At 38.0% G+C, this 25,209-nt stretch overlaps 1 protein-coding gene and 2 pseudogenes across 1 annotated transcript; all 3 read right to left on the minus strand.

The window, feature by feature from the left end:
* Nucleotides 1-526: 526 nt before the first annotated feature.
* Nucleotides 527-1,619, minus strand: LOC128056910 (olfactory receptor 2W1-like; annotated as a pseudogene).
* A 3,947-nt stretch (nt 1,620-5,566) lies between these two features.
* LOC128056941 (putative olfactory receptor 2W6) lies at nt 5,567-6,489 on the minus strand (annotated as a pseudogene).
* An 8,936-nt stretch (nt 6,490-15,425) lies between these two features.
* Nucleotides 15,426-16,367, minus strand: LOC128056338 (putative olfactory receptor 2B3). Its single transcript, XM_052649094.1, has one exon. The coding sequence runs from the start codon at nt 16,365-16,367 to the stop codon at nt 15,426-15,428; it is 942 nt and encodes a 313-aa protein (XP_052505054.1).
* Nucleotides 16,368-25,209: the final 8,842 nt, after the last annotated feature.

Below are 25,209 nucleotides of genomic sequence, written 5' to 3' on the forward strand. Positions count from 1 at the left end.
GTGCTGCTATGAGCATTGGTGTGCATATATCTTTTTTTAATTAGAGTTTTCTCCCATGCCCAGGAATGGGGTTTCAAGATTATATAGTAACTCTATCTTTAGTTTTTAAAGGAACCTCAATACTGATTTCCATAGTGGCTGCTCCAACTAACATTCCCACCAACAACATAGGAGGGTTCCTTTTTCTCCACAGCCTCTCCAGCATTTATTATCTGTAAACTTTTAAGTGATGGCCATTCTGACTGTTGTGAGGTGATACCTCACTGTAATTTTGACTTGGATTTCTCTAATGATCGATAATATTGAGCATCTTTTCTTGTGCCTGTTGGCCATTAGTTAGTGACTTTGAAAGACACTTTTAGTTGAGAATCAACTTGGCATTATAAGATACTGACATTAAAATATAAGCACATTTTCTAGGCATTATTTTCACTTTTAGGTAAAGGCTGTTACTAAAATAATTTCACAATGAACTAAAGGTTACATGGAGCCAATTTCTTTATTGGAAATGCCTTGTGAAAAGATGTTAGTGTCCTATTGTTTCTCCAGAAAGCTTTTCTTTTCTAATCAGCCTCTTCATGACTCCCTTGAACTCCTTATTCCTTAATGTATAGATCAGACAGAGGATGAGATGGCTGGATGGCATCACCGGCTCGATGGACATGAGTTTGAGTGAACTCCAGGAGTTGGTGAAAGACAGGGAGGCCTGGTGTGCTGTGATTCATGGGGTTGCAAAGAGTCGGACACGACTGAGCGACTGAACTGAACTGAATTGATAGAGCAGTGGGTTCAAGCTGAGAGTAACAACGGAGTAAAAGATACTGAGTAGTTTACCCTCATCCTGAGATGGACTGTTTCCTGGTTGTATGCACATGTAGATAACAGTCCCATAGAAGATGGAGACCACAATGAGATGGGAGGAACAGGTCCCAAATGCTTTTTGTCTCCCTGCTACAGACTTGGACTTGAGCACAGCTACAGCAATGAAGACATATGAAACCAGAATGAGAAGAAGCGGTGGGAGGAAAATAAAAAAACACAGTGCAAATAAGATTTCTTCCATGACTGTGGTGTCCACACATGTGATTTTGACCATTGCAGATATCTCACAGAAATAGTGATCCAGGTGGTGGTTTTCACATCGAGGAAGACTCATAGCATAGGGAGAGAGGATCACGCAATTAATGATACCAATTATCCAGGTCATGGTCACTGGCCTCGACAGAGTTGAGGGTTCATTATTGTCATGTAATGTAGAGGCTTGCAGACAGCATTGAATCTGTCATAGGACATCACAGCCAGGAGCATACATTCAACTGTGCATAATGTCACATCAGTGAAAAGTTGAAAGGCACAACCACTGAAAGAGATTTTTTTGTCTTTACCCCAAACATTGACCAACATCTGTGGGACTCTATTTGTGGTATAAGAGAGATCCAAGATGGCCAGATTTCTAAGGAAGAAGTACATAGGAATTTGGAGACGTTCATCTAGTAATGGCAGCAGGATGATGGCGATATTTCCTATCAAGGCAATAGTGTAGAAGAAAAAGACAACCCCAGAGATGATCATCTCCAGTTGAGGCCACCCAGGAAACCAAAGTAGCTATCATTGAGCATTTTCTTATTTTCTTGAAATCAACTGTAAAAATAAAATATTAAGTATTGGAAGCCATAGTGAGTATATTTTTAAACAGTATTGCAGATATATATTGCTAAGATAAACATCACACAATTAAAAAGTTAGTATTTAAATCTCATAGTTATTCTAACTTTCCTGTATATCCAATTTGGTATAAAATTTATTTCAAGGGCAATTTGCCTCCAGAGTTTATACTCTCAATTACTTTGTCTCCTTTTATGTCAAGGCAAAAAAACTGCGGAAGTCTCAGAAGAAAATCCTGAGAAAAATTGCTGAATGAAGCCAGATGGACTTCCCTTTACAAATCAAGAAGCTCAAAAGGGAGTTGGGAATAAGCAACAAATTATTACCTCCTTCATCCAAGGGTTCATAGAAAATGAAGGTTTTATAACTCTTATTCTTTTTCTATTAGTTAAGCTGCAAAGATTCAATCCTGCTGTCCATGTTCACTCTGCTATATAAATCTTCTGATCTTATATTTTAAAATGCAAATTTTTCTTTCAACTAAAAACTTGTATTCCAATCATTATTTTCCCTTTTCCATCCCTCCTCAGAAACAGCATTCTCCCTCTTTCATTGCAGATACCATATTTTTTATCTGTAGTTTTCATTCCAAATTCTATCATTTCCTATGAAGTGATGCTTTTAAATGGACCCATTTCTTAATTTTATGCTCAGTCATTAATATTCACAATTGACTATGTGACTATATGAATTGTCCATATCCTATCTCTCATCTTACAGAAGCTCCAGTTCTACTACTTATGCATTTAAAATGTTAAACCACTTCAAGAGGGGGCAATGTGTTATTTTTATGTTCATATCCCTAGTGACTTTTCTCAGATTTAGCACAGAAAAAAATCTGTAAAATTTGATGTTGGTCCAGAGAGACTTTGATGACCACACGTGGATGTTTTTCTTTTTCCTGTCTAACAAAATTAGTATCTTTTTACAAACGGATCTCTACTAAGAAAATGTCTGTCGAGCACACTAATGGGTTCTTAGTTTCTAAACCAGTGGTCTTTTCTAAATTATTTTTCTACTTGAATTTTCTATGGCAGGTTCAGTTCAGTTCTCAGTTCAGTCGCTCAGTCGTGTCCAACTCTTTGCAACCCCATGAATCGCAGCATGCCAGGCCTCCCTGTCCATCACCATCTCCCAGAGTTCACTCAGACTCATGTCCATCAAGTCCGTGATGCCATCCAGCCATCTCATCCTTGGTCGTCCCCTTCTCCTCCTGCCCCCAATCTCTCCCAGCATCAGGGTCTTTTCCAATGAGTCAACTCTTCACATGAGGTGCCCAAAGTACTGGAGCTTCAGCTTTAGCATCATTCTTTCCAAAGAAATCCCAGGGTTGATCTCCTTCAGAATGGACTGGTTGGATGTCCTTGCAGCCCAAGGGACCCTCAAGAGTCTTCTCCAACACCACAGTTCAAAAGCATCAATTCTTTGGCACTCAGCCTTCTTCACAGTCCAACTCTCACATCCATACATGACCACAGGAAAAACCATAGCCTTGACTAGACGGACCTTAGTCGGCAAAGTAATGTCTCTGCTTTTGAATATACTATCTAGGTTGGTCATAACTTTTCTTCCAAGGAGTAAGCGTCTTTTAATTGTGATGGGACCAGATGCCATGATCTTCGTTTTCTGAATGTTGAGCTTTAAGCCAACTTTTTCGCTCTCCTCTTTCACTTTCATCAAGAGGCTTTTTAGCTCCTCTTCACTTTCTGCCATAAGGGTGGTGTCATCTGCATATCTGAGGTTATTGATAATTCTCCCAGCAATCTTGATTCCAGCTTGTCTTTCTTCCAGTCCAGTGTTTCTCATGATGTACTCTGCATAGAAGTTAAATAAGCAGGGTGACAATATACAGCCTTGACGTACTCCTTTTCCTATACCAGACCTGCCCTTTGCCTTCATAAATAATTCTCTTCAATTTTTCACTAGCATTTGCCCCAGTGCAATTTCCATTCTTTTCCTCCTTTCTTCCTGCATTTATAAACAACATTCTCTAATGGAATGCCCTTCCCCTATATTTCCTCTGCCTCTATGGTTTAAGTTACTAATTCTGCACACATAACTAAGCATTCTATTTTTTATGGCCCCTTCATCTTTTGCAGCTTCAAATTTACAAATTTAGCCAATCTGTGGGGATTTCCACTGGATTTTACTCCCATATCAAGCATATATGCAAAATTGAATTCATTCTGTTTTAAATCTTAAAACAAAAGCTTTTTATCCATATAGCTGCCTCATAAGGTATCTCCTAGGTTCTTAACAAATGTTTGTTAAAATGAATTTATGTGTTTGGGGAATAGAAATTAAAAACACAAATATCCATTTTCATGTGAAATCAATTAGGATTTAATATACAGCTCAAACTTTGAAGAAAAGAAAATTGGTACAAAAGCCAGAAGCTTTTATGCAAATTCTTTAAATTGGAAATCTTATCAAATGTTTTAAAAACAGTATAATTTCTCTCCCAACTGACTCTAATTAAGCTTAGTGAGCTTTTCTGTGGTGGTGATTTAACCAAGGACTCTCTGGAGGAGAAAAATCTAACTCTTCTAAAGTAGGAAAAGTTTCTTTATCTCTTTCTTAAAATAAGACTGAATATGTAATTCTTCACTACATGCTGCTGCTACAGCTGCTAAGTTGCTTCAGTCGTGTCCGACTCTGTGCGACCCCATAGATGGCAGCCCACCAGACTCCCCCATCCCTGGGATTCTCCAGGCAAGAACACTGAAGTGGGTTGCCATTTCCTTCTCCAATGCATGAAAGTAAAAAGTGAAAGTGAAGTCGCTCAGTCGTGTCCGACTCTTAGTGACAGCATGGACTGCAGCCCACCATGCTCCTCCATCCATGGGATTTTCCAGGCAAGAGTACAGGAGTGGGGTGCCATTGCCTTCTCTGTTTTCATTACATAGTTCATAACATTTCCTCCCACTTGCCATTGAGATCCTACATGACAGTGGCAGGAGGCAGCCACTGCTTGTCATCTTTCGCAGTTCATATACCCATTCAAGAAGAATCTTCCCATTCTACATTTCAGAGAAAAAAAATCTTCAGTGTGAAAGATACAAGTAGTTTTCCCTAACCAGCCAAGGTAAAATTTGTTGAGTCTGGGAAGATCTTGGGGACACTGGGTTATTAAATAGTAATTAAATGAGTGTTGTATAATTATCCAAGGAAGAAGATCATTAAAAAAAAAATCTCCCAGGAGAAGTTCCCCTAGTTAACCAATAATATTGATATATGATTAAATAAATAACTACGACAATTTTACAAGTCAGTATACATTTCTTATAAGTGGTTTGATCAATAAAATGCTTTTATTGATAGCTTTATTATCCTATTTTATATGGAAAAACATTGCTTGTCTAGAAGTTATAGATTATCACAAGGTAACAGACATAATGAACAATACAGATGAGACACACAAACCTACATATGATAGAAACGCCAGACCTCCCTGTCCATCACAACTCCTGGAGTTTACTCAAACTCATGTCCTTTGAGTAGGTGATGCTATTCAACCATCTCATCCTCTGTCGTCTCCTTCTCCACCCACCTTCAATCTTTCTAGCATCAGGGTCTTTTCAAATGAGTCAGTTGTTCGCATCAGGTGGCCAAAGTATTGGAGTTTCAGCTTCAACATCAGTCCTTCCAATGAACATTCAGGACTGCTTTCCTTTAAGATGAACTGGCTGGATCTCGTTGCAGTCCAAGTGACTCTCAGGAGTCTTTTCCAACACCACAGTGTGGGTGCCTCAGTTTACGTGTCATCATACATTAGTTATTCATTAATGCATTAGATTTGATAATAATTTTTATATATTTCCACAACATAAATTGTCTACATATAAAGGTTGTAGAGGACACATTTGCATAATAGAAATTTCTGGGAGGAAAAATCAGCGTCCTATTGTTTCCACAGAACTTTCTTTTTCCCAATCAGCCTCTTTATGGCCCCCTTGAACTCCTTATTCCTTAGAGTATAGATCAGTGGGTTCATACTGGGAGTAAAATGGAATAAAAGATACTGAGAAGTTTACCCTCATTTTGATTTGGACTGTTTCCTGGTTGGATGTACATATAGATAACAGTTCCGTAGAAGATGGATACCACAATGAGATGGGAGGAACAGGTCCCAAATGCTTTTTGCCTTCCCATTGCAGATTTGATCTTGAGCACAGCTGCAGCAATGAAGCCATAAGAAACCAGAATGAGAAGAAGAGGAGCAAGAACAATAATCAGGCACATGGCAAATGTGGTTACCTCCATGGACGTCGTGTCCACACACGCAATCTTGATCATTGCAGACATTTCACAAAAGAAGTGATCCAGGTGGTGACTTCCACATCAAGGAAGACTCATGGCATAGGGGGAAAGTATCATGCAATTAATAACACCAACCACCCAGGCAGTGCCTATAAGGCCCTGGCAAAGTTGGGAGTTCATTATGGTCATATCGTGCAGAGGCCTTGCAGACAGCACTGAACCTGTCATAAGACATCACAGCCAGAAGGATACATTCAACTGAGCAGAGAACCATATCAGTGAAAAGTTGGAAAGCACAGCCACCAAAGGTAATTCTCTTGTCTTTGCCCCAGATATTGACCAATATTTGAGGGACTATGTTTGTGGTATAACAGAGATCCAAAGTGGCCAAACTTCTAAGGAAGTAGCACTTGGGAGTTTGGAGATGGTCATCGAGAAAAGATAGCAGGATGATAGCCATATTTCCAATCAGGGCAATGATGTAGAAGAAAAATACCACCCAAAAAATAATCATCTCCATCTGAGGCTGGCCTGTGAATCCAAGGAGTAGCTGTCATTGATCATTCTTTTTCTTCTTTCTTAATAGCAATTCTGAAAGTAGAATAATCAATATAGTAGAAATCATATGGGTGTATTCAGAAACTTCACTATCAGATTCAAATCAGGATTATATGATTGATATAGATAACAGCTTTATTATCAAACACATAAATGTATTTCTTCAATGGTACAAATAAAATAAAATTTAAGGTATAGTAGTTAAGTGATAGATCATTATATAAATTTTTGAATATCAAATGAAATATCCAAATGTAGATTATAATGGAGAAATTGATAAAACCTAGAAATCTACATCAATGACTGGAGTGTATAAAAGAGTACTTTGCTCAGTTTAATGTCATTTAATGTGATTCTTCACTGGAAGAATTTTCTCTGTGCCCATAATATAGCATAGCAGTGCATGCTAGAAGATGAAGAATTGAAATCAGTAACTTTGTGTTATCTTTGAAAATATAGTTATTTTTATATAGATTCCATTAAGAAACAAAGACATTAATATTAAATAAAACAATAACTTCTGATTCTGTCTGATTTTAACATCTATATTTTAATTTTGCCAGTTTTATTGAGATATAATTGACATAGAGCATTGTATAAGTTTAAGTTGTACAGCATAATGATATATCATGAAATGATGACCACAGTAAATTTAGTGTACATTCACTATCCACAAAGATACAAAATAAAAGAAATTAAAAATATTTTTTCTTGCCCTGAGAACTCTGAGGACTTACTCTCTTAACAACTTTAATATATAACATGCAGCAAATTAATTATATTAATCCTGTTGTGCATTACATCCTTATAACTTATTTATTATAATTGGAAATGTGTACATTTTGAGCACTTTTATTCAATTCTCTTCTACCCTATACCTTGCCCCTAATAACAACAAATCTGAAATCTGTTTCTATGAGTTTGTTGTTGAAATATAACTGAACTACAACACTGAATGTGTTCTTGGTGCAAGCATATTTTTATATATTTCAAAATGATCACCACAGTAAATCTAGTTACCATTTATCATCATATGAAGCTATTACACAGCTATTGACTATAGGCTTCACATTGTACATTTTATACCCATGATGCATTTATTTTGTAACTGTAAATTTGTGCCTTAATTTCCCTCAGCTACTTTTTCCTCCCTCCAACCCCCTCGCATCTGGCAACTACCTATTTGTTCTCTGTATCTTGGACTCTGTTTCTGTTTAGTCATGTCTGTATATTTGTACTATTTTGTAGATTCCACATGTCAGTGAAATCACACTGTCTTTCTCTATCTGATTTGTTTCACTTTTCATAATATCCTCTAGGCCCATCTATGTTGTCACAAATGGCAAGATTTTATTCTTTGTCTAAGTAATAGTCTATTGTATATATATTCCATATCTTATTTATCTATCCATCTACTGATGGGCATGTAGGCTGATTCCATGTCTTGGAAATTGTAAATTAACCTGTAAATGAACATAAGGGAGCATATATCTTTTTTGGGGGGTGGGGTGGTTGGAGGTACTTCTTTAGTTTTAATTTTTAAATTAACTTTTATTGGATTTCCAATGTTATGTTAGTTTCTACTGTAGAGCAAAGTGAATCAGTTTTACATATATCTTTTTGAATTAGTGATTTTTTTTTCTTTTGGATAAATACCCAGGAGTAGAGTTTCTGGATTATATGGTAGTTTTATTTATTTTCTGAGACAATGTTTTGCTCTATAATTTTTTTTTTAATTTTAATTTTCTGGTTTTAAGTTTCTGAGGAATTTCCCTATGTTTTTCACTGTGGCTAAACCAACATACATTTCCACCAACAGTGCATGAGGGTTCCCTTTTATCCACATCCTCACCAACATTTGTTATTTGTTGTCCGTCTGATAATAGCCATTCTGATAGGTGTGAGGAGATATCTCATTGTGGTTTTGATTTGCCTCTATCTGATGGCTAGTGGTTCTGAGCATCTTTTGAGTGTAAGTCATCTGTATGGAGTTTTTTGGAAAATGTCTATTTAGGTTCTCTGCCCATTTTTTAAATCAGATTTTTTGAGTTATGCTTTCTTTGTAAATTTTGAGTATTAACTTCCTGTCACATATATTGTTTGCAAATATTTTCTCCCATTCAGTAGGCAGGCTTTTTGTTTTGTTGATTGTTTCCTTTGTTGTGGAAAGGATTTTTTTGTTTGATGTAGTCCCCCCTTAAAAATTTTGCCTTCGTTTCCCTTGCTTGAGGAGATATAGCAAAAAGAATTAAAATTTGCCATCTCCAGCAGTATGGATGGACTTGGAGGGCATTATGTGATATAGGTCAGATAAAGAAAGGCAAATATTGTATGATATCACTTATATGAGGGATCTAAAAAACACAAAAACTAGTAACTGAGGCATAAAAGAAGCAGACTCACAGATACAGAGAGCAAACTAGTAGTTATCAGTGAGTAGAGGAAAGTGGAAAGTGCACTACAGGCATAGGGATAAACAGGGTTTCTATGTGATTTTATGGAATGATGTATTTGTGAAACTTTTGAAAGCTATAAAGTACTACAAAATTTAAAGAAACTTTATTTTAATAAAAAAATCTAGGTATACTAGTAACATATAATGCACATAAAAAGAAACCATAACCATTATTCCTAGAGGGATAAACTAATATGCCAACAATGATGAAGTTAAATATTGTAAATTTAAGGATGAATTCTCTTCCATAAAACTGTTTGCTTTCCCCAAAATTGAGGTAATGCATTTATGTAATTTTTAAAAGAGAAAAGAGTACTAATAACTATATGTGACAATCACTAGGTTTTCATTTTCTACAGAGAAATTCAATTTCTTTAGCCTTTGAGAATTTAAGTTTATATCCCACCATGGAATTTCATATGACCGTTTTCCTCACCCCAGAGAGTTTTATATCTCTGAAAATTGTTTTAAAAGAATAAGTGAAAATTTGGATATTAACTAAAATTATCCATAGATTTGACAACTGATATTTTAATTTTTGTCTCCAAAATTAAGTTTTGTGAGGGTCTTGGTGAGGAAAATCAAACTTTTCTCTTTGTTACAGTCTAGTAGTAGGTAAAAGTAATTATCAAATGATCACTTAGAGGGATAAATGCCCCAAATTAGAGGTTTGGTGAGCAAGTAAATTTGTGGGTATTTTATTAAATCAAGGAGACTACAAAAAAGATTTTCTAATAAACGATGAGATCTGAGCAATTACTAATTAGATACAGATGGGTGGGAAGAGTATTTTAGGTGGAAGGATTTGTTGTAGTTCAGTTGCTCAGTTGTGTCCAACTCTTCGCGACCCCATGGTCTGCAGCATGCCAGGCATGGCAGGATAAGAATGCTCAAATATTCTGTGCTTTAAGGAAAAATGCTCAGTGCAAGACAGAAGGCTATATGGCTGGGAAATAAACATTTATGTTTAACTCATGAGCAATGGAAAGCCATGGGTAATCTCTAGTGCAAGTAGGAAGAGTGGAATGATCATATGTGCATTGAAGTGATGGCCCTGGCTGTATTTCCTAAAGTGTGTTGCAGAGTTGGCAGGAATGCATAAAGATAGACTGGGTAATAAGGTGAAAGTGAAAGTGAAGTTGCTCAGTCGTGTCCGACTCTTTGCGACCCCATGGACTGCAGCCTACCAGGCTCCTCCCTCCATGGGATTGTCCAGGCAAGAGTACTGGAGTGGGTTGCCATTTCCTTCTCCAGGGTAATAAGGTAGGTCTAGATAAAAGAGGATGGAACCAGGAGTGTGAAGATGGAAAGGAATGGAGGGGTGGGAGGTACAAAAGAGGAATGACTGATTTGTCTTGGTAATGGTTTTGATATGGAAAATTATGCAGGGGATGGTTTAAGATATGGCTAATGGTTTCTGATTTGCAGATTCACAACAAGTGAATCCATTTACTAAAATAGTGAGCTTTAGAAGAAGGCTTTGTGGTGGAGAGAGCAGGTGTTCAGCTTTTGGTTGTGTTGAGCTGAAAATGTCCATCATATATTCAAAAAGTGATGGCAGTGATACAAAATGGTTGGGAAATTTTTTTAAATGCACCTATACTGAAATATAATGGTATTCATTCGTTTACGGTGTCTTGAAATGCTTACTGCTTTCCTTTTGTGCTAAACAAACATTTTAAACTCCATATAATTAAATTTTCCCTTTCCCATTTATTTGAAATGTCACATCTAGTAAGCACATGCTTATTATATGTTCTGCCGTAGTCTTTACTTGTGTTTTTAGATAGTTTGTGCTACTGCTACCTTCTGTGCTCTAAGTATTCTGCTTTCACAACTGGATAAAGTCCAAACTTTTCAGTTGTCATCTCCAGCCTCTTGTTGTATGTGTTTTGTAACCTATTCTCTGTTGCCTAGAATGTTGTCCCATCTATGCCCTTACATTACTAACTGCAAGTAATCATTTAAGTATCTGAGTTTAAGAGTTGTTTCCTCTGCAAACTAGAATATTTTTTAGTAGAGGAACTCTGATTGTTTTCTCTCTGGTCTAGTGCTACCTAGTGATCAATAAATACTTATTGAGTGACTACCCAGGTTGAAGGTCAGGAATGGCGGTGGTAAGGAGATACTCCTCGTCCAAGGTAAGGAGCAGTGGCTGTGCTTTGCTGGAGCAGCCGAGAAGAGACACCTCATGCCCAAGGTAAGAGAAACCCAAGTAAGATGGTCGGTGTTACAAGAGGGCATCAGAGGTAAGACACACTGAAACCATGCTCACAGAAAACTAGTCAATCTAACCACACTAGGACCACAGCCTTGTCTAACTCAACGAAACCAAGCCATGCCTGCGGGGCAACCCAAGACGGGCGGGTCATGGTGAAGAGGTCTGACAGAACGTGGTCCACTGGAGAAGGGAATGGCAAGCCACTTCAGTATTCTTGCCTTGAGAACCCCATGAACAGTACGAAAAGGCAAAATGATAGGATACCAAAAGAGGAACTCCCCAGGTCATTAGATACCCAATATGCTACCGGAGATCAGTGGAGAACTAACTCCAGAAAGAATGAAGGAATGGAGCCAAAGCAAAAACAATACCCAGTTGTGCATGTGACTGGTGATAGAAGCAAGATCCAACGCTGTAAAGAGCAATATTGCATAGAAACCTGGAATGTCAGGTCCATGAATCAAGGCAAATTGGAAGTGGTCAAACAAGAGATGGCAAGGGTGAACGTTGACATTCTAGGAATCAGTGAACTAAAATGGACTGGAATGGGTGAATTTACCTCAGATGACCATTATATCTACTATTGCAGGAAGGAATCCCTCAGAAGAAATGGAGTAGCCATCATGGTCAACAAAAGAGTCCGAAATGAAGTACTTGGATGCAATCTCATAAACGATAGAATGATCTCTGGCAAACCATTCAATATCACAGTTATCCAAGTCTATGCCCCAGCCAGTAATGCTGAAGAAGCTGAAGTTGAACGGTTTTATGAAGACCTACAAGACCTTTTAGAACTAACACCCCAAAAAGATGTCCTTTTCATTATAGGGGACTGGAATGCAATAGTAGGAAGTCAAGAAACACCTGGAGTAACAGGCAAAATTTGGCTTTGGAATGCGAAATGAAGCAGGGCAAAGACTAATAGAGTTTTGCCAAGAAAATGCACTGGTCATAGCAAACACCCTCTTCCAACAACACAAGAGAAGAATCTACACATGGACATCACCAGATGGTCAACACCGAAATCAGATTGATTATATTCTCTGCAGCCTAAGATGGAGAAGCTCTATACAGTCAGCAAAAACAAGACCAGGAGCTGACTGTGGCTCAGATCATGAACTCCTTATTACCAAATTCAGACTCAAATTGAAGAAAGTAGGGAAAACCGCTAGACCATTCGGGTATGACCTAAATCAAATTCCTTATGATTATACAGTGGAAGTGAGAAATAGATTTAAGGGCCTAGATTTGATAGAGAGAGTGTCTGATGAACTACAGAATGAGGTTCTTGACATTGTACAGGAGACAGGGATCAAGACCATCCCCATGGAAAAGAAATGCAAAAAAGCAAAATGGCTGTCTTGGGAGGCCTTACAAATAGCTATGAAAAGAAGAGAGGTGAAAAGCAAAGGAGAAAAGGAAAGATATAAGCATCTGAATGCAGAGTTCCAAAGAATAACAAGAAGAGATAAGAAAGCCTTCTTCAGCGATCAATGCAAAGAAATAGAGGAAAAGAACAGAATGGGAAAGACTAGAGATCTCTTCAAGAAAATTAGAGACACCAAGGGAACATTTCATGCAAAGATGGTCTCAATAAAGGACAGAAATGGTATGGACCTAACAGAAGCAGAAGATATTAAGAAGAGGTGGCAAGAATACACGGAAGAACTGTACAAAAAAGATCTTCACGACCCAGATAATCATGATGATGTGATCACTAATTTAGAGCCAGATATCTTGGAATGTGAAGTCAAGTGGGCCTTAGAAAGCATCACTACGAACAAAGCTAGTGGAGGTGATGGAATTCTGGTTGAGCTGTTTCAAACCCTGAAAGATGATGCTGTGAAAGTGCTGCATTCAATATGCCAGCAAATTTGGAAAACTCAGCAGTGGCCACAGGACAGGAAAAGGTCAGTTTTCAATCAAACCCAAAGAAAGGCAATGCCAAAGAATGCTCACACTACCGCACAATTGCATGCATCTCACATGCTAGTAAAGTAATGCTCAAAATTCTCCAAGCCAGGCTTCAGCAATACGTGACCTGTGAACTCGCTGATGTTCAAGCTGGTTTTAGAAAAGGCAGAGGAACCAGAGATCAAATTGCCAACATCCGCTGGATCATGGAAAAAGCAAGAGAGTTCCAGAAAAACATCTATTTCTGCTTTATTGACTATGCCAAAGCCTTTGACTGTGCGGATGACAATAAACTGTGGAAAATTCTGAAAGAGATGGGAATACCAGACTACCTAACCTGCCTCTTGAGAAATATGTATGCAGGTCAGGAAGCAACAGTTCGAACTGGACATGGAACAACAGACTGGTTCCAAATAGGAAAAGGAGTACATCAAGGCTGTATATTGTCACCCTGCTTATTTAACTTCTATGCAGAGTACATCATGAGAAACGCTGGACTGGAAGAAACACAAGCTGGAATCAAGATTGCTGGGAGAAATATCAATAACCTCAGATATGTAGATGACACCACCCTTATGGCAGAAAGTGAAGAGGAATGAAAAAGCCTCTTGATGAAAGTGAAAGAGGAGAGCGAAAAAGTTGGCTTAAAGCTCAACATTCAGAAAACGAAGATCATGGCATCTGGTCCTATCACTTCATGGGAAATAGATGGGGAAACAGTGGAAACAGTGTCAGACTTCATTTTTTTGGGCTCCAAAATCACTGCAGATGGTGACTGCAGCCATGAAATTAAAAGACGCTTACTCCTTGGAAGAAAAGTTATGACCAACCTAGATAGTATATTCAAAAGCAGAGACATTACTTTGCTGACTAAGGTCCGTCTAGTGAAGGCTATGGTTATTCCAGTAGTCATGTATGGATGTGAGAGTTGGACTGTGAAGAAGGCTGAGTGCCGAAGAATTGATGCTTTTGAACTGTGGTGTTGGAGAAGACTCTTGAGAGTCCCTTGGACTGCAAGGAGATCCAACCAGTCCATTCTGAAGGAGATCAGCCCTGGGATTTCTTTGGAAGGAATGATGCTAAAGCTGAAACTCCAGTACTTTGGCCACCTCATGTGAAGAGTTGACTCATTGGAAAAAACTCTGATGCTGGGAAGGATTGGGGGCAGGAGGAGAAGGGGACGACCAAGGATGAGATGGCTGGATGGCATCACGGACTCGACGGACGTGAGTCTGAGTGAACTCCGGGAGATGGTGATGGACAGGGAGGCCTGGCATGCTGCGATTCATGGGGTTGCAAAGAGTTGGACACGACTGAGTGACTGAACTGAACTCACCCAAATAAAGTGAATTAATTCAGATCAATGTTAGAAAAATTTCCTGTTAACATTTGTATAAATAGCGTCATAATTTAGGACAGAACTGTGTGCTTGGTACAGAACTTGGGACAAGTAAGATTTGGGGAATGAAGGAAGAAAGGGGAAAAAATGCAATTCATCAGAAATAAAGGAATGATTTAAATAGAAGGTTGGAAATAAAATTCAACTGAGGGCTTCTTTGATGGCCCAGTGGTTAAGAACCCACCTTGCAATGCAAGGGACACTGGTTTGATCCCTTACCCGGGAAGATCCCATGTGCCACAGAGCAACTAAGCCTCTGTGCCTCAACTACTGAAGCCCACGTGCCCTAGAACTTGTGCTCCACAACAAGAGAAGCCACTGCAATGAGAAGTCCTCTCATCGCAACTGCAGTGTAGGCACTGCTCGGTGCAACTAGAGAAAGCCTGTGTGTAGCAACAAAGACCCAGCACAGTGAAAAATAAATATTAAAAAATTCAATTGATATGTCCAGTTTCTAGGGTGAGATGCACACACTTAGCTAGTTTAAAGCTATTACTAGATTTTAGACAGACTACATGCTTGGAACATTTCTGAAGGGTGCATATGAGGACTTGTGTGCAATGGGAAAACTTTGCTGGTTATTTAGTCAGAAGACGTGGAAATCCCTAACCAAGGTGATAGACAAGATAGTTCTCTAACATGTAGTATATAAGTGGGAAGGTAAACCACCTAAATGTTCTGAATAGTCAGGCATTGACAGGAGGGAATTAGCATGACTTAACCTCAAAAACAAAGTACACTGAGGAACCTTATAGAAAGCAAAGGAATTTTTAATTAAAAAAAATATATTTATGGTCCAAGCATTACTTCCTGAAGCAAGGAAGACTACTCTAACTGTTGGCCTAATTCCATAAACTTGTAAGAGCCTGAAAAATAGAAAATTCAGTTTGAACATTATTACTATTTTCAAGAGAAAATGAGACTTGAAGATTCTCTTCATGATGGAACACTTCTTACTTCTTATAGTAAAATGTTAACAGCATCAGCCTCTTAAAGGCCTCTTTCATATCTTTATTTCTAAGGCTATAGATGAGGGGGTTCAACATGGGTGTGAATATCCCATAGAAGAGGGAAACGATTTTCCCCCAGTCCTTAGAGGTGGAAGAAGGTGGTTGTAGATACATGTATATGCTTGTTCCAAAAAAGAGAGAGACTACAACCATGTGAGACCCACACGTCCCAAAAGCTTTCCGTCGTCCTTCTGCCGATTTGATTCTCAATACTGCTTGAGCTATGAAGCCATAGGAGATGAGGATCAATGTCACTGGAATTAGCAGAATTAACACGCTGAAGAAAAAAAGCTCAGCAACAATAGGCTTTGTGTCAGCACAGGACAACTTGAGAAGGGCAGGAACCTCACAGAAAAAGTGGTCCACTTCTTGATGACCACACCGTGGCATGTTAAGTGTCAAGGAGGACTGCAGCACTGAGTTGCTGAAGCCAGTGAACCAGGAGAAGGCTATCATCCTCAAGCAGAACCAAGGGTTCATGATGACAACATAGTGGAGGGGTCTGCAAATCGCCACATACCTGTCAAAGGACATAACAGCAAGGAGGAGACACTCAGTAGCGCCCAGGGCCAGGAAGGTGATGAGCTGGGCCACACAGCCAGCATAGCTGATGGTCTTCTTGTTGTGAGAAATATTCGTCAATATATGAGGGACTGTGCTTGTGGTGTAACAGAGATCTAAGATGGACAGATTAGCAAGAAAGAAATACATGGGAGTGTGAAGCTTGGGATCCAGAATGCACACCATCATGATGGACACATTGCCAAAGATGGTGGTTGTGTATGATATTAACAGTAACACAAAAAGGGGCTTTTGCAGCCAGGGCTTGTCTGAAAAGCCCAGTAGTACAAATTCTTTCAGGGAGCTCTCATTTGCCCAATTCATGATGATGCACTTATTTTCATTCCTAAAAAATATAAAATAGAAAAGTGGTCAATAGATAATTATTGACTACTCTTATTGAACAGGACTGAATTTAGGATAATTATAGTGAATCATTCAATGCCAAATATTTAGTGAATTAGATAGAATCCTGTGAAATATAATATGTGTATCATATGGTTAGAAAACAAGTCTTCTATTTTTGTATTTGTGTTTGACTTTATGAAGCAAATCATCACATTTAAATGCCAACAATATAAACTTGTATTGTAAAACATGGACAGTTACATGTGCTCAATTCACTCAATTCTTCCTTTCCTTAACTTCTAACTTACCTTAATGAGTATTTTAAGAATTAATGCTGTTTTAATCAAATAATTTTTAATTCAAGTTCAAAATGCTGAGTAATATAGAGGTTATAAGAGTATCATGTAAATCTTAACTTGATCTAAAGAAATTATACTTGTTTTATTAGTAATTTCTTGGTATATTTTGAGTTGCCTCTCTTAAATGACATATATGAACATCCATTCCCATAAAGAGCTATCATGAGTATGAGATGCTTTGATTCATGGTAAAAAAAAAAATTATGGTTAAGTTGTGATTTATAATGATATTCAGAGTTGACATCTCCCAGCACCTTCAAATACCTTGATTAAAGTTGTAAAATGCATAAGCTAATTGTTGACTTACTACCATGTGACAGGCATTGCTTAGTAACTGATATAATTCTAATTCTCACCAAAACCCTAATAATAGATATGATCTACAATTTACTGCTACTGTGAGTCATTGAGAATAAATAATTTGCACACTCTGTAATCTTGAAGCCAAGACTCAAAACCAGGATTTAAAGGCCATTCTCTTTTTTATATATACCTTAATTCCACCTAAATATAGAGAAAGCACAAAAGGAAACCACAACAGTGCTAGTCAATGGAATCAAGGAATGAAAACTCAAATAAAGTTGATTTTCTTCAGTCTGTGGAAGTTTTCAGTTATTTAGTTATATAACCCAAGGGCACCTAAAGTCTTTCATCCTACTTTGCGAGTTTAAATTGTCATTAGACTCTTGAGAGTCCCTTGGACTGCAAGGAGATCCAACCAGTCCATTCTGAAGGAGATCAGCCCTGGGATTTCTTTGGAAGGAATGATGCTAAAGCGGAAACTCCAGTACTTTGGCCACCTCATGTGAAGAGTTGACTCATTGGAAAAAACTCTGATGCTGGGAAGGATTGGGGGCAGGAGGAGAAGGGGACGACCAAGGATGAGATGGCTGGATGGCATCACGGACTCGATGGACATGAGTCTGAGTGAGCTCCGGGAGTTGGTGATGGACAGGGAGGCCTGGCGTGCTGAGATTCATGGGGTCGCAAAGAGTCGGACATGACTGAAAGACTGAACTGAACTGAACTGAACTGAGACCTATCCCATTTGAATTTAGTGGGAGAGTGCTAAAATAGATAGTGCTGCTAGATTGACTTAAGAAAGAAGATAAAATAAGAAGAATTGACATATTTTATACCAGGATGGAATACTTTCCCCCCCCAAGTTAGTAACGCTGATATATAAACTATAACTTTAGCATGGGATGCCTACATGAGAATGAATAGAGATGGTGCTAAGATCTATAGTTCTTTCCATTAGATGTAGTTTTAATTTTGGCTTTTTAGCTACAGATACATTGTTATTTAGTAAATACCAATAATACACTTTCAGTGGAAAAATAGAAAAAGATGTAAGACAACTTATTTGTGTGTACATTTAAATTTTCACATGAATAAGTTCATGCAGTGATAAAGGATAAATGCAAGATGAAAAATGTGCAGTGCTTATGGCAAAGATGGTACCTAATAATTATGAGAAAAGACTAAAACTCTAGTAAAAAAGAGCAATGTATATAAATAAGCATGTTGGGGAAGAAAAAATATGATGCAAAGGTGAAATATTAGAAAAGATGTGCAACTTTTTCATCAATGAAGAAAAATCAAAATAGGGAAATGCTACAATGTCTACTCACTAGGTAATGTTTTTTAAAAAAAATCGCCTTAAAAGCTAGCTTTTCAGAACATTGCCTCTGTAGCTAGAATCTCCCAACATTTTATATCTGATGCGAAAGTGAAAATGTTAGTTATTCAGTTGAGTCCAACTCTTTGCGACCCCATGGACTGTAGCCTGCCAGGCTCCTCTGTCCATGGGATTCTCCAGGCAAGAATACTGGAGTGGATAGCCATTCCCTTCTCCAGGGGATCTTCCCAACCCAGGGATCAAACCCAGGTCTCTGGCATTGCAGGCAGATTCTTTACTGTCTGAATATGGTTCTGGGCAAATTGGTGAATATCCTTGTGGTCAAAATTCAAAGATTCTGTATTGATAATGAGAGTTATTGTATATCTAACACAGCAATGCCTACACATCTGAACTTAGGACAGCTCTGGAACATAGTAAGCATTTAGTGAATGTGAACTAGTTATCACTAATAGCATCAAGAGCATTAATCATTATCAGTAAGTATTAATAGAAATAATATATCATTATCTCCACTTTTCATGTATATGAAAAACAGACAACCAACTTACTATTGGTGGAACCAACACTTATTATAATTTTATAATATTATAGTATGAAATGATTAAATGTACAAGTCATTTTTTCTTTGTTTCTAGTGTAATACTGCGAACATCGTTTCCATTTAAATGACAGTCAAGTCAACGGTTAGTAGGAGATATTGAGTTGCCTTTGGGTATGGGAGATAAAAATGCTTTACTCATCAGCTGTTTTTTTCCTATTTCTGTTTTTCACATCTTCTACTCAGTACTCTTCCCCACATTTTGTATGACACTAATGTCAGCTCATTCATTAGTTCCCTTTTTACATTATCAGAAAAATGAACTTGCCCTTTGAAAAGGATATTTTCATCCCACTGTCATCATAACACTTCTCCCATTTCTATATTCTCTACTAATTAAAAGAATCCTGAAATACTCCTAATTTTATTTATTTATTTTTTTGCTTAAAAATCCTGCTGACTCTCTCTCTCTCTTTTTTTTTTAATGACAATATAATGGGCAAACATTCATTCAAAGGAGTGAAATGATAGGAAGTATTTTTGGAGCCACTGAAAATATTTGACATTTATTTCAAGATTCCCAAGAAGCAAACTGAACTCTGGTTACTTAATGTGAAGCAACCTAAAGACAGGGAAGTATATGAAATGATCTTGAGAGATCTTTCCCACTCAATGGTAATAACATAATTCTCATCAGCAGACATCACTCACCTTTTCTTTTTTCTTGTGTTGAAAAGATGTCTGCCCTATTCTTTGTGCCATGTTTTGAAGGAAGTTTAACCCAAAGACAAGATGAAAAATGCAGTGACTTTTTGACATTTTACCTCTTGTGAATTTCTTATTCAGCTACATATTGCCCACAGACTCAGAATGAAATTAGCACATAATTGGACTGCTTCAAAAACATGTGAGAAAAGTTCATATGTTGAGGTAAAAGTATATTAGATATAGTGTCTTCAGTCACCCAGGTGTTTTTGACTGAGCCTGGCTCTTCTCACCAAATTCCTAATACAATGAGAAGCTGATTTTATAAATACCAGCAACACTGACAGAGTCATGGAGAGAGGGTTTAACCTTTAACTCAAGGGCTTACCGTTCATACAATGCTCTGTGCTCTTTTAGCCCTAGGGATTCGAGAGTCCCTCAAGTTTAATTGGTCATTGTGTCCAGAGTGAAACCATGTGAACTCTATTCCCACCTGTACAGGTAGCATAATACTGGCCCATAGGTGGTTCACACATATTAAAAACTAGATTGAAAATAAATCATGAGGCATAATACTAATCATGAAAAATTAGCTTGGAATTGTTTAATCAGAAAAACACAAGTCTACATGAACTTTTAATCCATTCTTTTAAACAGTCTCAGGGTAAAATACCGAGACCACAAATGGTATATATGGGATAATAGTATTTCTATTGTTATTGGTTTTGTGATGAATGTGTTTGGTCGAAACCTGCTAGAGAGCTCCACGTTAAAAAAACTATATGATACAAAGTTCCAACATAAAAATTAACACATAAATTTGAGGTTAGTATGAATTCACTGGAGCAGAATTACAGCTGACTCTCCAACAACATGGGTGTGAGCTGCAAAATCCACTTATACACAGATTTTTTTCAATAAATATATAAAAATATAAGTATAGAGCATTGTGTGTAAGACTTGTGTGGAAGAGGATAGCATATCCTCATATAGGTGTGAGTGATACTTACTATAAAATTAATAATTTAGTTTTTTTATTGCTTGTAACTTTGCTTTCAAAGAATTACATTATCATACAGTAAGCCAACTTTTTCACTCTCCTCTTTCACTTTCATCAAGAGGCTTTTTCGTTCCTCTTCACTTTCTGCCATACGGGTGGTGTCATCTGCATATCTGAGGTTATTGATATTTCTCCTGGCAATCTTGATTCCAGCTTGTGCTTCTTTCAGCCCAGCGTTTCTCATGATGTACTCTGCATAGAAGCTAAATAAGGAGGGTGACAATATACAGCTTTGACGTACTCCTTTTCCTATTTGGAACCAGTCTGTTGTTCCATGTCAAGTTTTAACTGTTGTTTCCTGACCTGCATATAGGTTTCTCAAGAGGCAGGTTAGGTGGTCTGGTATTCCCATCTCTTTCAGAATTTTCCACAGTTTATTGTGATCCACACAATCAAAGGCTTTGGCATAGTCAATAAAGCAGAAATAGATGTTTTTCTGGAATTCTCTTGGATCCAGATCATGAATTTCCATGATCCAGAGGATGTTGGCAATTTGATCTCTGGTTCCTCTGTCTTTTCTAAAACCAGCTTAAACATCTGGAAGTTCACAGTTCACATATTGCTGAAGCCTGGCTTGGAGAATTTTGAGCATTACTTTACTAGCATGTGAGATGAGTGCAATTGTGCAGTAGTTTGAGCATTCTTTGGCATTGCCTTTCTTTGGGATTGGAATGAAAACTGACCTTTTCCAGTCCTGTGGCCACTGCTGAGTTTTCCAAATTTGCTGGCATATTGAGTGCAGCACTTTCACAGATCATCTTTCAGGATTTGAAACAGCTCAACTGGAATTCCATCACCTCCACTAGCTTTGTTCGTAGTGATGCTTTCTAAGGCCCACTTGACTTCACATTCCAAATTGTCTGGCTCTAGGTGAGTGATCACATCATCGTGATTATCTTGGTCATGAAGATTTTTTTGTACAGTTCTTCTGTGTATTGTTGCCACCTTTTCTTAATATCTTCTGCTTCTGTTAGGTCCATACCATTTCTGTCCTTTATTGTGCCCATCTTTGCATGAAATGTTCCCTTGGTATCTCTAATTTTCTTGAAGAGATCTCTTTGAGTGAACTCAGAGTTGGTGATGGACAGGGAGGCCTGGCGTGCCGCAGTTCATGGGGTCGCAAGGAGTTGGACGCGACTGAGCGACTGAACTAAACTGAACTGAACTGATACTTTTTTCTCTCTTTCACAGTTAAAGAAACTAGGTTTCAGCCTATCATCACAAGTAAGTAGTTTTTTTTTTTAAAATAACAGTATTCTCAATACTGTATTATGACTATGACTGTATAACGTATACCAAAAACATTTTATAATGATTCACTTATTAGTGTATAAGATATGCTACTGTGCAGCAATTATATCAGTTATTTATTTATAAAACATAAAGTAATTATCTAGCTCCTTTTTTATCAATGTATAAGTCATTATACCTTTAAATAAATATGAATTTATTTTTTGAATTCTTTTTATTTTTTGATTTCTAGTAATACATGTATACAGTGTTTTGTATCATATAAGGTGATATTAATGTAGGTACTGACAGATGATTTATCTTGTAAACAGAGGATGTAAACTTATGGTATTGATATATACAGTACATACTGTAAATATATTTTCTCTTCCTTACGCTTTTTTGGGGCTTCCCTGGTGGCTCAGATGGTAAAGCATCTGCCTGTAATGAGGGAGACTTGGGTTCGATCCCTGGGTCTGGAAGATCCCCTGGAGAAGGAAATGGCAACCCACTCCAGTATTCTTGCCTGGAAAATCCCATCGACGGAGGAGCCTGGCAGGCTACAGTCCATGGGTTGCAAAGAGTCAGACATGACTGAGCGACTGAACTGAACTGAACTGAACAATGCTTTTTAAATATCATTTTCTTTTCTCTAGCTTCCTTTGTCGTAAAGAATACATTATAGAATACACATAACAGGTGTTAATAAACTGTTTATATTATCAATAAGTCAACAGTAGGCTAGTAGCACTTAAGTTTAGAAAGTCAAAAGTCATGGATTTTTGCCTGAGTGTGGAGTCAGCACTCCTAACTCTTGCATTGTTCAAGGGTCAACAGTAGTAGAAATGTATGGAACTGGAACAGCAATAGTTTTTGAAAATAAGTTGATTTATAACTTGATATCTGCTCACCTAAGATGGGGTGATGAAATTGAACTGAACATCAGCATAGATATAATCTCAAAGACACCTTTTGCTAGTAGTTTAATGTATTTGTTTTCACTTGTTTCTCTTTTGTATAATGCATTTTTTTATAAATTGTAAAACCATCCGTGTAGAATATAATCATTTTCTAAATTATTACACTTTTAATACTTGTCTCTATTGTTCAGTTCAGTCTCTCAGTCGTGTCTGACTCTTTGTGACCCCATGGACTGCAGCATGCCAGGCTTCCCTGTACTTCACCAACTCCTAGAGCTTGCTCAAACTCATGTGCAGTGAGTCAGTGATACCACCCAACCATCTCATCCTCTATCCTCCCCTTCTCCTCCTGCCCTTTCCCACCATCAGGGTCTTTACCAAAGAGTCAGTTCTTCGCATCAGGTGGCCAGAGTATTGGAGTTTCAGCTTCAGCATCAGTCCTTCCAATGAATATTCAGGGTTGATTTCCTTTAGGATTGATTGGTTTGATATCCTTGCAGTCCAAGGGACTCTCAAGAGTCTTCTCCAACACCACAATTCAAAAGCATCAGTTCTGCACTCAGCTTTCTTTATAGTCCAACTCTCACATCCATATGTGACTACTGGAAAAACCAAAGCTTTGATTAGACAGACCTCTGTTGGCAAAGTAATGTCTCAGCTTCTTAATATGCTATCTAGGTTGGCCATAGCTTTTCTTCCAAGGAGCAAGTGTCTTTTAATTTCATGGTTGCAGTCACCATCTGCAGTGATTTTGGAGCTCAAGAAAATAAAGTCTCTCATTGTTTCCATTGTTTCCCCATCTATTTGCCATGAAGTAAAAGTTATGACCAACCTCGATAGCATATTGAAAAGCAGAGACATTACTTTGCCAACAAAGATCCGTCTAGTCAAGGCTATGGTTTTTGCAGTGGTCATATATGGATGTGAGAGTTGGACTGTGAAGAAAGCTGAGTGCTAAGAATTGATGCTTTTGAATTGTGGTGTTGGAGAAGACTCTTGAGAGTCCCTTGGACTGCAAGGAGATCCAACCAGTCCATTCTGAAGGAGATCAGCCCTGGGATTTCTTTGGAGGGAATGATGCTGAAGCTGAAACTCCAGTACTTTGGCCACCTCATGCAAAAAGTTGTCTCATTGGAAAAGACGCTTATGTTGGGAGGGATTGGGGGCAGGAGGAGAAGGGGACGACAGAGGATGAGGTGGCTGGATGGCATCACTGACTTGATGGACGTGGGTGTGAGTGAACTCCAGGAGTTGGTGATGGACAGGGAGACCTGGAGTGCTGTGATTCATGGGGTCGCAAAGAGTCGGACACGATTGAGCGACTGAACTGAACAGAATGGGACTGGATGTCACAGTCTTTGTTTTTTTCAATGTTGAGTTTTAAACCAGTTTTTTCACTCTTCTCTTTCATTTTCAACAAGAGGCTCTTTAGTTCCTCTTCACTTTCTGCCATAAGGGTGGTATCATCTTCATAGCTGTGATTATTACTATTTGATTCTGGCTTGTGCTTTATCCAACCCAGAAGTTTGCATGATGTATTCTGCACATAAAATAAATAAACAGGGTGACAATATACAGCCTTGTTATACTCTTTTCCCAATTTGGAACCAGCCCGTTGTTCTCTGTCTGGTTCTAACTGTTGCTTCTTGACCTGTATACAGTATTCTCAGGAGGCAGGTCAGGTGGTCTGGTATTCCCATCTCTTTAAGACAGTTTGTTGTGATCGACACAGTCAAAGGCTTTGGCGTAGTCAATAAAGCAGAAAAAATATTATTCTGGAACTCTCTTGCCTTTTTGATGATCCAACAGGTGTTCGCAATTTGATGTCTGGTTCCTCTGACTTTTCTAAATCCAGCTTGAACATCCGGAAGTTCATGGTTCATGTACTGTTGAAAGCTGGCTTGGAGAATTTTGAGCATTGCTTTGCTAGAGTGTGAGATGAGTGCAATTGTGTTGTAAGTCCTGATATTTTTTTATTTTTGCTCCAACATCTGGTCATTTGGGGATCCTCATGAGGCCATAAAGTGTAGTTTAAGAGTGCAGCACTGATAACAGAGGTAGGTGATTAGTATCTATGCCATTAGTTCACGTAAGTTATGTCCTCTGGACATGCTCTGGTCAGATCCAAATGTTTGGTTTCCAGTTGTATGTTGAACTTTTACTGCATGAATCCAACCCTATGCAATGGTGGATCTGACAATATCGAGCTTAATAGGAAGCCCCAGTTGCATAATCACTTGACGTCTATACTACATCAGAATAGGAGCTTTGAAAGTATTAGCTTAGTGCAAAAACAGTTATGGTTTCGGACTGTAAATATTTTTAAAGCATTATAACCAGGCTTAAACATATCTTCATTAA

Source organism: Budorcas taxicolor, chromosome 11 (assembly GCF_023091745.1).
Source record: "Budorcas taxicolor isolate Tak-1 chromosome 11, Takin1.1, whole genome shotgun sequence".
Lineage (NCBI taxonomy): Eukaryota > Metazoa > Chordata > Mammalia > Artiodactyla > Bovidae > Budorcas > Budorcas taxicolor.